The sequence below is a fragment of the Vigna unguiculata genome, chromosome 9 (assembly GCF_037176805.1).
Source record: "Vigna unguiculata cultivar grain cowpea cultivar isolate G323 ecotype 2 chromosome 9, ASM3717680v1, whole genome shotgun sequence".
Lineage (NCBI taxonomy): Eukaryota > Viridiplantae > Streptophyta > Magnoliopsida > Fabales > Fabaceae > Vigna > Vigna unguiculata.
The window spans coordinates 3,926,900-3,941,739 of NC_140800.1; the positions used below are offsets into that span (position 1 = coordinate 3,926,900).

Sequence of the window (14,840 nt, forward strand, 5' to 3'; positions counted from 1 at the left end):
TTAAAAATAGGAATAAACAATGAATAAACATATATTTATCATCTAAATAAATAAATAACATATAACTAAACATATTATTTTTAATTTCATTTTTCTCTCCATATGTTATTATAATCCTAACAAACCAAACATATTTTTTCTATATTTATTTTTTAAAATATTCACCCACAAAAATCCTTTCACCATTTGAAATTTACTTATCATTTAAAAATTTTACTGTAAAAATGACAATATATATATATATATATATATATATATATATATATATGGTCATTATTTTTATACAATTTTATGAAAATAACTATAAAATGAAAAATAAAAAACATCTTCTTCAACTAAACTAAACTAGCCTGTGCTCGATTTTCCTGGCTAAGTTCTTAGTTTTACCCTCTTCCTAATCTTCGATCCCGTAAGAAACCCTAACCACAAAACGCTCCCAATTGAAAATCAATCTTTCATTTTCAACGTTCCCCGATAGCACATTTCAAATTTCACGAGCAATAGTTCCGATTGCTTCGCCAGCATGACGGCGTCCAACAAGAGAAACTACAAGGAAAAACCAATTCGCCGGAAGTAAGTGTTATCCAAATTCGCATTCATGTTTTTCTTCTGATACAAACAATTGCTAATTGGACAAGGGGTTACCTAACGTTTGGGTGTAATGTCGTATTTATACAGAGAAGAAAAACCGGAAGAACCGGAAGTGCCAAAATACAGAGATCGAGCTAAGGAACGAAGAGAAGATCAAAATCCTGATTATGAACAAACTGAACTTGGGTTTCATGCAGTTGCTCCACCTGGTACTGTGGATCTTCGGTAAAGTTTCGTTTCGCCTTTTTCCCTATTAAAGCACTCTCCAAAGGAAGATAAACAAGCTATTTTTGTTTTCGTCTTTTGGGATTGCTCAGTAACTATCTTATGGCATTGTGTAGGTCATCTGATGCGCACAAGTTATCTATTGAGAAGAGCAAGTACCTTGGAGGTTTGTATTCTTCTATTATTTGTTTTCTTCCTCGCTCTGGGGAACTATCAAGGTTTGAAGTCTCTTTTTGTTGTTGTGTAAAGATTGCTGATTGCTGTAATAGATTTTCTTTCTTGCAGGGTTTGGTTTAAGCGATTTATTTTTACTTTTGCTTACATTGAAACCTAAGCATAAGATGTATTGAAATTCAGGATTCAGTTACTTTCAATTGTAGAATTTATCCTGAACATAGATGGAAGCAATTATAAATTTCAGTATCTGATATCTTGTGAACAGGTTTATAGGTCCTTCGAATTTAGAATTCCCTGTACCACGTGCCTCCATTTTCTTTTTCTTTTCTTATGTTATTTTATTTTATTCTTGTATATATTTATGACTTTCTTGCTTTATAAAGGTGTGTTTGTTCGCAGGCCTGATTGTGGAGTCATTGTATTTGTGAATGATCTTTGCTTTTGCTGAGAAATTAAGCTTATATTGGAATGTTTGTGCTAATAAATCTTGTTACCTTTACTAATATTGGTTAGGTGATGTGGAGCACACACATTTGGTCAAAGGGTTGGATTATGCTTTGCTGAACAAAGTAAGAAGTGAGATGGATAAGAAACCAGATGCTGGGGATGATACTGATGGGAAATCTAGGTAAGTTAGGATCAGAATTTTCAGTAATCATTGTGGGTTTATTGAGATTTAACATAAGACTATAGATATTGTCAAGGTAGAGCATATATTCTTTGACAATCCTCACCTGAGCTAGCGGTTGGGATTGTGGTAGACCTAGCCCAATTTAAGTGATTGTACAGCTATGGATTAAAGCATTTTTATAATTTCTTAAATTTGTCTAATGAATTATGTTTTAAATGTGCGTAGTGTTTTTCTGCAGGTCAACAAAGGAAGATCAACAAGTGTCAATTCGCACAGCAACTGCTAAGGTTCTTTTGCAGACCTGTATAGAATAGGAACCGGATAATACTTCATTTGCAATTTAAGTTCTGATATTCTAGCTGCTAACTTATGAATTATTGGAGCCATTAGTATTGATGCCTTTAATATTTGTTTCAGTCAGTTTATCAATGGATCGTCAAGCCTCAAACAATCAGTAAGACAAATGAGATGTTCCTCCCTGGTCGAATGACATTTATTTATAACATGGTTAGAATTTTCATTTTGCTAACAATGTTTCTGGTTTTGGAAACTCATTTAATTTGTGCTATTGTTTGCTTATACTCATGTTATCCTAGAATTGGTGTGGGTGTCTAAGAGCATGCCAGTGTGCTTTACTTGCGTCCCAAAAAATGAACATTTGGCAGTCCACTAATCTGATGTCCCGGAATGCCTTTTTATCGTATGTGTGTGTATCTTGTATGTTATGTGAGATATGAGAGAAGTGAATATTGAGTGCTGGATTTGTATGAACAGTCAAGACTTGAAATTAAACTGTGAAGATATTTTATTAAAATAGCATATTATGGTTGTATTACTAATTTGATAGTCAAGTGCCCATGTTTTTCTAGTATTGTAGATTAGCCAATTTAAATTCCTCATGATCATAAATTATGCGATGTTAACCTGTGGCTAATACTACATGTTGGATTTGTCTTTATTTTGATTTGGATATGCATTAAGAATGCGATACCTGAACATTATAATGCCTGTAGTAACAACTAAGGAAGGGAACTGAGAGTTCTTCAGTCCACCTTAGGGATTAGCTATACTAAAATTAGGGTGATTATTTGTTTGTAAGTTCTGGGTTAAAACTAATGTCTTTGTACTGGTTGATCCAATCCTTGTAGAAGATTATTCTTTTAATTCTCTGGAAACAATTTTCTGACAAGAATTCTTATCTTTTAATCTGGTAGGAGGGTGGATACCATCATGATATTCCAACAACCTTACATCGTAGTAAAGCTGACTGTCCAGTGCCAGAGGTTTATGATCTTGCTGATTCTCTTTTGACATTTGCTCTTTTGCATCAGACTACTGGTCTATATATATGAACTTTGTCTTATGTTGCACAGGAAATGGTTACAGTTAATGTTGATGGATCCGTTCTAGATCGAATTGCTAAAATAATGTCATATCTTCGTCTTGGTTCTTCTGGGAAGATCCTAAAGAAGAAAAAGAAGGAAAAAGATGCAAAAGGTAATACTGCATTGACAGATAATTTGTGAGTCTAGGTTATTATCTTCTAGATGCAAGTTCATATTGGTTAATGTAATTTTCTTTAGAAGAATGGTTTTCTAAGCTGGTGTGCGTTTCTATATTTTTGTTATTTAATGTAAAATATTTGTTGATTTGTTCACAACCTTGTTTATATATGTGCATAAATATGATTTAGATTAAAATTAAACTGTAATTTTTTTTGAGTTTGAGTAGCATGGGTCAGTGGGTGGGGGCATTCTTCCCTTTTTTGTTCTTCATGCTAAAGAAAATAGACTACGCACAAAAAACTTTGCTTTGCATGGAGAAATCAATAGATAATTTCAAAATGTCCATCAAGGCATCAACTGCACAGGAATAATGAAAAGCCCACTCAGAGAAGGAAAAAAAAAAATCAGAACAACAACTGAAAATGCCAGACAAATTTTACGTGATATAGATGACCAGGAAGATGATGGATGGCAGCATTCATTGTATCCTTTCTTGCTTGACTTTTAAAAATAAAAATTATCAGGTTCCTGTAATTCTCCTTTTTATGTATGCAGGGAAGATTTTGGCCGTTGGTAATGGATATGACAAAGAGGATAAGCCATCAAAGGTTGAAGGTGGAGCAAAAAATCAAGCTGAAAAAGAAATAATCCCACCTCCTCCACCTCCCATAAAGAAAAATCCTCTCCATTCAAGAGAGAAACAAGGCCCAGCTGTTGCTAGAGCAGAAGATGATGACATTTTTCAAGGTGATGGTATTGACTATGATATACCTGGTAAGGACTTGAGCCAAAGTCCTGTCTCCGAGGACATGGAAGAGTCTCCTAGGAACAAAGAAAAACCTTCATATTTCGAAGAACCTACTTATGGTCCTGTCCCACCTTCAATGCTTCCTCAAGGGTGGCAAGAAACTGTAAGTTAGTGCTGTGTATGTGTAGTTTTGAATTGTGGGTATGCTTGGTGAAAATGATTGGAAACAAATTTCTTTCTGTTTCATCATTACTTAAAATTTTGTATAGACTTTGAACTATTAAGAAAATTTACATTATTGGTGCTTCTTCATTTAGCTTTGTTCCGCTTGAATTATGTTTGATGGTGTATTGAGTTTCTAACTTTGATTTCACTTTGTCACAGAATGGATACGATGTAATGCAAACCCAAGCCTTGGCTGGCGGTTACCAAGGAGAGTGGCAAGAATACCAGTATGCTGAACAACTGGCTTACCCAGACCAATATCTTCAACCAAATATGCAGACTTATGATGTGCAAGCAGGTATAAATCTTCCACAAGATCCACGCTTTATGACACAAGAAGAGAAGGACCGAGGTTTAGGATCAGTGTTTAAGCGAGATGACCAGAGACTTCAACAGCTGAGGGAGAAAGATGCCCGTGAAAAAGATCCCAACTTCATCTCGGAGAGTTACTCTGAATGTTACCCAGGATATCAAGAATATAACCGTGAGATAGTGGACAGTGATGATGAAGACGACTTGTCCAAAATGGATATGGGTGGAAGGGTAAGTAACATCTGGTTTAATTGCATTTTTCTTTTTTATATATTTTCAAATGGTGTAAAACATACCAGAACGACCATTATATACTATTTTTTCTCTAAAAATAGTCCTTGGGAAAAAAATTATAAATTTGCTTGTCTTTATATTGTTGTCCACTTAGAAAATGAGTCAAGTGGTGAGAATTTACAATATTGAAATGTGTGTTCTCAACAGGCAAAGGGTCGCCTTCATAGATGGGACTTTGAAACTGAAGAGGAATGGGCAACTTACAATGAGCAGAAGGAAGCAATGCCAAAAGCTGCATTCCAGTTCGGTGTGAAGATGCAAGATGGCCGGAAGACCCGAAAGCAAAACAAGGACCAGAAGCTCAATAATGATTTACACAAGATCAATAAGATTCTTGCCAGAAAGAAGATGGAAAAGGATTCAAATGGAGAGGGGGGCCACCATTATGATGATGAACCGACACCTGGAAAGAAGCTTCGAATATGAGTTTTAGTCACCATATTGTAATGTTAATAGAATGAGATGAGAATTGCGTTTATATCTCCAGATGATGGATTAGTATGATCAGTTTTTCTCCCTTTAATGGAAATCTTATTCATGTTTTGTATGAAAATAAATAGCACTAAGATCAACCCAATGTGTTAAATGATGTTGAGTCTAATATAAGCTAGTGTTTATTTATGGAAAATGAGAGAACCTTGAAATCTTTTTCGGAGGCTTGGAAAATTTACTTCAGTATTTACTCGTAGGAACTTTTAGTGTGTTAATTTTATCAGACCAAATGATATTGTTAAAAAATAACTAATAATCATGTAAACAAGACTAAATTTTAGATAGTTTTAAAAGAAAGAGATCAGCGAGGGACAGTGGTTGAGTATAGAAAAAATGTTTGAGCGTATGGAAAAGGCCCACTAACATTGCTGTTGCAAAAATAGGACTTAAACAAAGTCTAAGAGAACATGATGAAGGGGTTTTTTCCTGTATCCCAAAGCATTTTTCCTGTACCCCAAAAAGTTTTTTTATTTCCAATTTTGCCCAAGTTAAAAGTTAAATCAAGAAAGAGAAAAAGTAGTAAAAAAATTCTTACTTGCACTGCATCCCTGCACAACCAGCGAATCTCTGCACCCCCAAAGATTCTTTGATTCTTTGACCTAAAAAACACACTTAAAAGAGGTTCTCTTTTATCCGCTTCCTCATCCCTCCTTCTTTGCCTTCATTTCTTTATTTGTGGAGAAGATCATCGAGCAGCAGCAAGCACCAACCCGAGTCCGTGACGACACTGAGAACCATCCTTTCCTGCAGTTCATCCACACACGTCTTCTTCCAGATAAGTTTTCTCAAATTTGTAAATTTGTAATGTTTTTTCGTATTTACGGTGATTTATGAACATATATTTGTATATATTTATATATATGTTTGTAATCATTCCATCTGTGCGAAAATGGATCCTGAAAGTATTTTGTGTTATGAAACGGAATACAAAAGCCATTTCATCTTTTTCAGAAACGGATTACAAAAGCCGTTTCTGGCATTTTATGTGAAACGTAATACATAAGCCGTTTCATGTTTTTCCGAAACAGATTACAAATGTCGTTTCGTGTATTGTTTATGTGAAACGTATTACAGAATCCGTTTCAGGTTTTTTTATAAACGAATTCTCAAAGTCGTTTTGTATTTAGTGTATTTTTTATATGAAACAAATTATGTAATCTGTTTCTACACTTTCAGAAACGGAATTTGAACTCCGTTTTGTAAATTTCTGTTATTTCTTTTTGTTATATATATATATATATATATATTTTTTTTTTTCTTGTCCTCCTTCATCGCTCCCTTCAACCTAATCACCACTGTTCTTTCTCCGTCTTAAACGATGATGACATCGCATATCAGAACCCTTACTAGCTGAAGCGTAGTAGACGTCGACGCCACCATCTTTCCTCTGTAAGTAACCAATGAGGTTTCTCCCCAAATCTCCATCGACGCTTTATAGACATTTGCACTTATTTTTTATTATAAATATATTTAAGGTATAAATACTGATTTGGTACCCCAACTTAAAAAGTTCAATTTAGTATCCCAACTTTAGGAATGTTCAATTTGGTACCCAAACTTTTTAAATGGGTTTATTTTAGTACCTTCCGTTAAACACTACATAACGACGTTTGGCTTCTGTTGAGGTGACACTGTGTTGGGGATACGTGGCAGAAACAATGGTTCAGATAAAATGAGTTGAAATCCCCCTTTATTTGTAAACTTTAAGTGTCCTATTTTGTGGAGAGTGCCCTAATAGGTGGTTTTCTCTTCTTCTGATTTTTCTAGACATTGAAGAAATGTCAAGGGCTCAATCATCTTCCTCTTGCTCTCACAATTCATGGTTGATGCGAAATCAAAGCTTGTCCTGTAATAGTGGTGGCTGTAGAGGGTTGGGTGAAACACCTACATGCAATTGCAAAGTGGAAACTGTGCTGAAAACGACTAGAACTATCAAGAATGGTGGGAGACAATTTTGGAGAACGGCTGAAGCTTCTTCTTTCCAGCTTCGCCCTCTCCAACGAACAGAAGGAAATATTCGTCCTTCTTCTCCGATCACCGAACGCAAATCAACCACCGAACCCTAATTCCCAAATTTAGCTTCTGCCCTAATTTTCCGTTCTGCAAATTTTTTGATTTCACATCCCTAATTTTTTCCCCAAATCGACAACAACGCTTTTGTAAAATTTTTTACTTCACAAATTATTTACTTCGATTTTTTTTTACTATAAAAACCACGTGCCCAACCATGTTTCTTCCACATATGCCCTGCATAGTGCCACCTCAACAGAAGCCAAACGACGTTATGTAGTGTTTGACGGAAGGTACAAAAATAAACCCGTTTAAAAAGTTTGGATACCAAATTGAACATTCCTAAAGTTTGGGTACCAAATTGAACTTTCAAACAAAATTGGGTACCACATCAGTATTTATACCTATATTTAATTAGCATTTATATTATAAAGATTTTTTATATTTTTATGAGTATTTTCTTATTTTGTAATAATTATATAGGATTTGACAAATATCAACACTAATAATATATATATATATATATATATATATATATATATATATATATATATATATATATATATATATATATATATATATAAAATTTGAACTCAATAAAAAATATTACATAGATATATTTGAATACCATTGTTTGAACAAAATTAGGCTTAGCATATTATAACATTTTTAATACGCACATTCAATGCTAAGACTTGTCAATTTATAATATAAAACTATCGTCATATATGCAGTGTTTTTTTCTTATGTATTTAACCTAAGTCTTGGCACATTAACCTTTTCGAAGTACAACTTGGCATGAACCGCAAATACCAAGTAAAAAGAGTATATTTTATGTTGACAATTGATGCAATGTCGTTCGTTCAACGGTCGGAGTGTAAACCTAAATATGTTATTATTCGACAAAACGTTAATTAGCATATTTTTAAATAACTTTTTGAAAAATAAATTTAATTATAAAAATAAATTAAACTAAATGATAATTAAACTTTAAATTAGATAAAAAACAAAAACGAGATGGCCAGGACACGAGGAAATTTATATTGGATTGTAATGTTTCAAACTTTGAATTATATATATGACTAGGACACGAGAAAATTTATCTAGACGTGGTTCACATGATGCACCTGAGAGTTCCACACAGGGTGCTGCATGAAAGAGACCCATAGCTTCAACTCATAGAAGGGGTCAGCACGAGGCTAATGTTGTTCAGGATGATGTTGTTGAGCATGAGATTTCTGATGTTCCTCAAGAAGAGGAGCAGGAGATTGATAACGATGGTGCAGGATTTTCAGGTGGTCCGTCTGATACATCTTTATTGACTCGGTACCAGGATCATGTTGCATGCATGATATGGGATGGTCAGGTAAGTAAGAAGTTTTTATAAATGCTTAATTTTATTGTTGTTATGTATTTTTATTCTTTTTTGTTTCTTTTATGTTAGGATCGAGTTGTGAAAATAGTCTCCCATATTAAAAGAGTGAAGAAATTAGGACGTTCTCACCCTTCTGTTCTTCCCTTTGTGGTAGCTTCTGGATTATCGCCTCTGTGCGATATTTTATATGAATACACCGATCTTGGGTTTGTATTGGGTTTCATGGAGAGATGGCATCCCAAGACTAATACTTTTCATCTACCCATTGGGGAGATGACCATCACTTTAGATGACGTCTGGTCGCTCCTTCATCTTCCCATCACTGGAAATTTTTGCTCCACTGAAAATCTTGAATATGAAGACTCAGTTGAGATTTTGATGACACTTCTTGGTGTTGATCGAGCCATGGCTTGTGAGGAGCTGAATCAAAGTCGGGGTGCACAGCTCAGACTTAGCTGGTTGAGAGAGTTGTATGATAGTTGTTGTGATAACGAGCTATGGGAGTTTGCTGCACATGCATATCTTTTGCACCTTGTAGGGTGCACGATATTTGCTAATAAAAGTGCCACCTATGTTCGTACACATTATCTCAAGCTATTTAGAAATCTCCCGACATGTCGTAGATATGTTTGTGGAGTTGCTGCTCTTGTCTACTTATATGAGCAGCTAGGAGATGCCAGCTTTGCAAATACAAAGCAATTAGTTGGATATCTACCTCTTCTATAGGTACCCTTTTATTTTACATTTTATTCAATATTTTTTTTTGTTTTATATCACAATAGTTAAATGAAATGTTATTTGATACAAGCTTGGATATACGAGCACTTCCCTGCATTGGGAAGGAAGCAATTACGGAATACATATGTGGAGACCAAACCCCGTGCCATACGTTATGTCACTGGACGTGTTATTTCTGCTATAATTGACATTAGACTCCAATTGGATGCCTTGACATATGATGGGATGATTTGGAGAGGAATCATCCCAGGATCATATCGTGCTAATTCACACGCACATGGAAGACCATAAGTTTGTCTGAGAATGCAGCCACAACGACTAGTATCGAATCCAATCTTCTTTACTCTTTCCAACTCTGGAGCAAGGAGTTCTAAGGCACATCTAGAAATATTTCCCACTAATCTTCTATAACTCAATGCCTTGTAAGAGTCACTGATCAGATTTATACTTCTTTCAAAAGACGCCTTAATTTCGTTATGTTGCAAGATAATAACGTTGTGAATTCCATCCCAACACGAACAAATGTCTCCCATACTACTTCCAAGAACTTTCTTCAGACTCCAGTGAGCAAACTCAACCCTAGTACAATTTATACAAGGAAATCATATAAACCATTAATAAAAAAATTTAATTAATAGCAAAATGCAAACATACCTGTTTGATGTTGTATTCCCTAAATGCATAACTTTGTTCATCCATGCCTTCACAAATAATTTTTTGTAAGGAATGATCCATGAGTCATTAACATATTCAAAGAATACATGCCATGACTGGCAAACAAGCTCAAGACGATTAACACAATCGTTAAACTTTAATTCATCTTCACAGTCCATGACATTCTCCCAGGCTTGCAGTACAACATCCCATGCATCAACAAAATTCACTAACATTTTGCACTTTGCTTGCACATTTTTTTGAATATGGAAACGACATAGAAGATGATAACACTCAGGGAACACAATGCCAACAACATTCATTAGAGCCAGATCCCTGTCAGTTACAATGACTTGTGGACCACCCTCAGACGTCATAAACAAACCTCTTAGCCTTTCAAGAGCCCAAATGAAATTATTTTGCTTTTCACTAGATAAAAATGCAAACGCGACTGAGAAAGTTAATCCTGTTGAGGTCACACAAACAATCTCAAGCAATGGCAATCGATATTTGTTGGTTTTGTAAGTACTATCCATTAAGAACACAATATTGAATGAATTTAACAACTTCACAGCATCAGGATGGGTCCAGAACAGATCGTTAACCACATCAAATTCATCAAGACATCTACTAAAATGGATGTAGTGATCACGTCCCAACATCAACATTAACTGTTGTAACCCAGTCCTTGAACCTCTTACTGAACGTTTGTACCTATATCTTGCATTATACACTTGCTTCAGAGTTGTAACATTACACTCATCTTTTTCTTTGAGAGTGAGAAGTATATTTGCAGGTTTTACTTGACTTTTAGTCATATCAACAAGCAACAACTATTCAGTAGACTTCAACCTACCCGCATAGGAGTGACCAACTAGAGTAGATGAGACATCGTGATTATGGTAATCACATTTTATGTTCAACACTCATCCCTCCCCTTGAGAGATGAGTCTCCCTCTCAATCTAAAGGGACAATCACATTTTCTTGTACTAGATAAACTCGGTTCTGCATCACATTTGTATTTTCTATATTTTCCACCTCTTTCACAACCTAATAATACATGGGTCTTTCTTTCTGGTTGTCCATTATATTTATCTGATCTTAGAATAATAACAATAAATCCAAGATTATAAGCAATCCCTCTAACCCACTTAATTAAATCTTCACGTGTTGGAAAGATATCATCGGTTGTAAAATGAGATGTATAATCTTGTTCGCAGATATCATGAACAAAATTAGAAAAGTCTGACATGAGACTACAATTTAGTTGAGAATCCACTTAAGAATCCAAGAAACTCAAATAACTAAAATGATGATCTTCCGTAATGAGCTATAATAAAAATAAAATATTTTAATACGTCAAACAACCCCATCTAGGGCAACCACATAATAATAGATAAGAATATTTAAAAATAGTGCAATTAAAAAACAATGCAACACGTATCAGAGAAAAGAATGCAACACGACACCTCAATCGAGTGTCTCACCTATTACGCAACACACATTACATATTCTCGTACATATCCAAAGTTCTCAAACAAACACGAAGTGAGACAAAAATTTTGCCAAAGTTTAATCAATTTCAAAACTGTTCCAGTCAATTCACATTCAAAAACTCACATTGAAAACTGATTGCATGGTGGTGATATTCAAAATTGATTGCATGATTCACATTCAAAAATTCACCTCACTTAAGCACACAATATACACTCACTCACAAACTCACGCATACCACTGCACTCACTCACCAACACACTAAATCCACATTCAGTACCAACACACTAAATCCACAATCAACACGCACATAAACACAAAAACAACATTATTCTATTTCATAACGAAAACTAAAGATTAGGGTTAATAACACGTAAGAACCCTTGATTTAAAAATTCAAAAACTGCATTTAAAAATTCCAGAAACGGAATATGTGATCCGTTTCAGAAATGTACGCAACGGATCCCAAAATCCGTTTGAAAAAAAAAACATGAAACTTTATGAAACGGATTTTGCAATTCGTTTCATACTTTCCTGAAACGGATCACGAATTTCGTTTCTGGAAAAAAATTTAAAAATTTGTGAAACGAAATTCGTATTCCATTTCAGAAAAGTATGATACGGATTCCAAAAGACATGGAAACTTTATGAAACGAATTACGAATTCTGTTTCATAAATTTTAAATTTATTTTCCAGAATTTTCGTGATCTGTTTTAGAAAAGTATGAAATCCGTTTCATAAAGTATCATGTTTATTTTTTCAAACGGATTTTGAAATCCATTTCGATTTCTCTTGAAACGTATCACAAAATCCGTTTTGCAGAATTAACAGGAAAAAAATGCAAAATTAATATTGAAGAGGCTAACCTGGAGACAAGAGGAGAGAATGGAGGACCTTCAAGCACAGAGAACTCACAGGTAACACCTTCAACCACATAAGAGAATGGAGGACAGTGACAATGAGAGAATAAAGAAGAGAGCTTTCAAAAATAAAATGAGTGAAAGTGAACACACAAACCTCGGACCAGGGACCACCACGAGAGAATGAAGCAGAGAAAAATGAAGGCATTGGACCATAATGAGCATAGTGAGAATGGAGAACAAAGAACAAACGGAAAAAAATAGGTATGAAATAATTTGAGAGTGCAAAGACAGAATTGACGCAGTAAATGAAATTTACTGCTCTTCCACCGTTTTCACCCACTTTCACCTATAAATTAATTAAGGGTATAATAATAAATTTAGGGGTACCAAAGAACCCTTGGAGGTGCATGGAGAAGTGCTCCCTGATAAACAAGATCAAAAAAGAAAAGCAAAAAAAAACAAAAATTTTCGGAGATCCGCAGAAGTTTTGTAAAGTTTCAAACCAGGATTGGATTAAACATTTTAACACCCAATAAAAACCAATGCAGTTTGTCAAAGGGGAGGATAAACAATAAAACGTTAGGTAACCATGAGTGGAAGGGGATGCAAATACACTCCATGTGAAAGTATTAAGAACGATTGAGAAGAAAAGAAACTGAGGAGGGAAGACAAAGCACAAAAATTAGAGCAGCTTCAACTTCTATCACAAAAGGAGTAAAAATAGTTAAAAAGAAATAGATGTCGATCTACCATTTTCCTTTTTTATTTAACCGTAATATAGATTTTATATCGAAATAAATAAATTAAATTTAAAGAAAAAAATATTTTATTTTGATAAATATATCAATTTTTATTTTCTTATTTATTTTTAAAATTAAATAGATTTCTCGTGTCTTGGGAACAAGACCATATCACTTCTCACACGTTAAAAGGTTGAGCTACATCCTATAAGATGTTGATTTTAATTCATTAAATATCGTACTCTATCCTCTCTTTTTTTCAAGCATAATAAGTTTATTATGCTCTGATGGTGTTTTAAGGGAGTCGAGTACTTTTTAGTTTATATTCGTTTGTTTGCGAATGAAAGGAAGGAGAAACTTATAAAGAAAATGGCATTTCGGTTCATCTTGGAAAATATGAAATAAAAAATGGATGAAAGTCAACAAAAAGAAAAAAAAAGAAGTGCATTATTTATCCTTACTTTTTTGTATCGTAGTGAAACATGATTAAATTGATGCATATAAATTTCCTTTATTTAAATTTATTTCAAGAAAATAATGTTTTCCTTTACCCTTTTTTATAAGTGGAGATTGGTTTACATAATGTTTTAAAATTTAGGAATAAGAATAATAAAAACAATATATACATTTAAGATAAGGATAAATATTTATTTCATATCTATAATATATAATGCTACATTGAAGAGTGAAAATTTATGAGTAAGAAAGAAAATTGTTTCCTTACCCTAGAATTATTAATTAGCCAAATATCTTTTGGATTTTTCTATCTTTCTTTACCCACTTGTTCTTTTTTTTTTTCCTTTACGATAGTGTTGTATCTGATTTGTGCCTAGTCAAGTTCCTCTAGATTAAAATATTATATAGCAACCTAACTTTGTCACTGGGAAAAAGCAAGACAAAAGTTGCCCCTTTTTTTCTAAGTCTTTTCTTCTTTTTTACATTAATTGTTGTATGCATCAATGAGCCATAATAATGAACAATTTAACATGTTCACACTTCCTTCAATCATTAGTCCTAATCAGTATTTTTTTTTCCTGTATTATATAAGTATTTATTAGTTTAAAAAATAAAAGGAAAATACGAATGTATTTTTAGTCCATATAAAATTATCAAAGTTCATATTTATTTCTATAAATTTTTTTATATAATTCTAGCTTTTGTAAATTGGAAGGAAGTGCCACCTTTGATATTCTATTATCTTTTTGTTGTCAATTTTGTTAAAATAACTAAACTAAACATTCGAGAGAAAAAAAATGTAGTTACCAAAACAAAAATACGAACACTGTGAAACAACAACACATGTTTAAAATTATCATAAAAACGCTTTTATTCAATTAATAAGAAAATATTTTGTTATACAAAATGTTATATTTGAATTCTATACCATCTGTATCTTATTATCATAAAGAGTTTATAGGCTGATAAATTATAAAACAAAAGAAAAACCTTACAAATTAAGTAAACATAATAAATCAATATTTAAATTTTGAATCTTTTTTAATTACTATATTACAATATATAATTTATTAAAAGTTTCTTTTAATATAATTTATTTTGTATTTAAAATTATATCTATAACAATATACAGTAGATTCTGATTGTAATAATTATATTTTAAAATTTCAATATTTTAAACTCCACTACTGTTTATGTTACCTTTAAAAATAAAATAAATAGTAAAAGTAATTTAATTTTCCATTTAAAGTAATTGTATACATCACTCTTTCATAATACGATTACAGTTTTTTTCTCTTCCATATAAAT

At 33.2% G+C, this 14,840-nt stretch overlaps 2 protein-coding genes across 2 annotated transcripts; one reads left to right on the forward strand and one right to left on the reverse strand.

Moving 5' to 3' along the window:
- Nucleotides 1–327: 327 nt before the first annotated feature.
- On the forward strand, nucleotides 328–5,355 carry SMU2 (RED family protein). Its single transcript, XM_028048631.2, has 11 exons — nucleotides 328–573; nucleotides 679–816; nucleotides 933–982; nucleotides 1,507–1,621; nucleotides 1,863–1,911; nucleotides 2,042–2,131; nucleotides 2,839–2,907; nucleotides 2,998–3,121; nucleotides 3,685–4,040; nucleotides 4,262–4,645; nucleotides 4,856–5,355. The coding sequence occupies exons 1-11, from the start codon at nucleotides 524–526 to the stop codon at nucleotides 5,132–5,134; spliced, it is 1,704 nt and encodes a 567-aa protein (XP_027904432.1). The 5' UTR covers nucleotides 328–523; the 3' UTR covers nucleotides 5,135–5,355.
- A 4,120-nt stretch (nucleotides 5,356–9,475) lies between these two features.
- On the reverse strand, nucleotides 9,476–10,795 carry LOC146883462 (uncharacterized). The gene is made up of 2 exons (XM_085666340.1): nucleotides 9,978–10,795; nucleotides 9,476–9,902 (listed from the first exon to the last, which is right to left on the reverse strand). Exons 1-2 carry the CDS (start codon nucleotides 10,793–10,795, stop codon nucleotides 9,476–9,478), a joined length of 1,245 nt encoding a protein of 414 aa, XP_085522466.1.
- Between the last annotated feature and the right edge of the window lie 4,045 nt (nucleotides 10,796–14,840).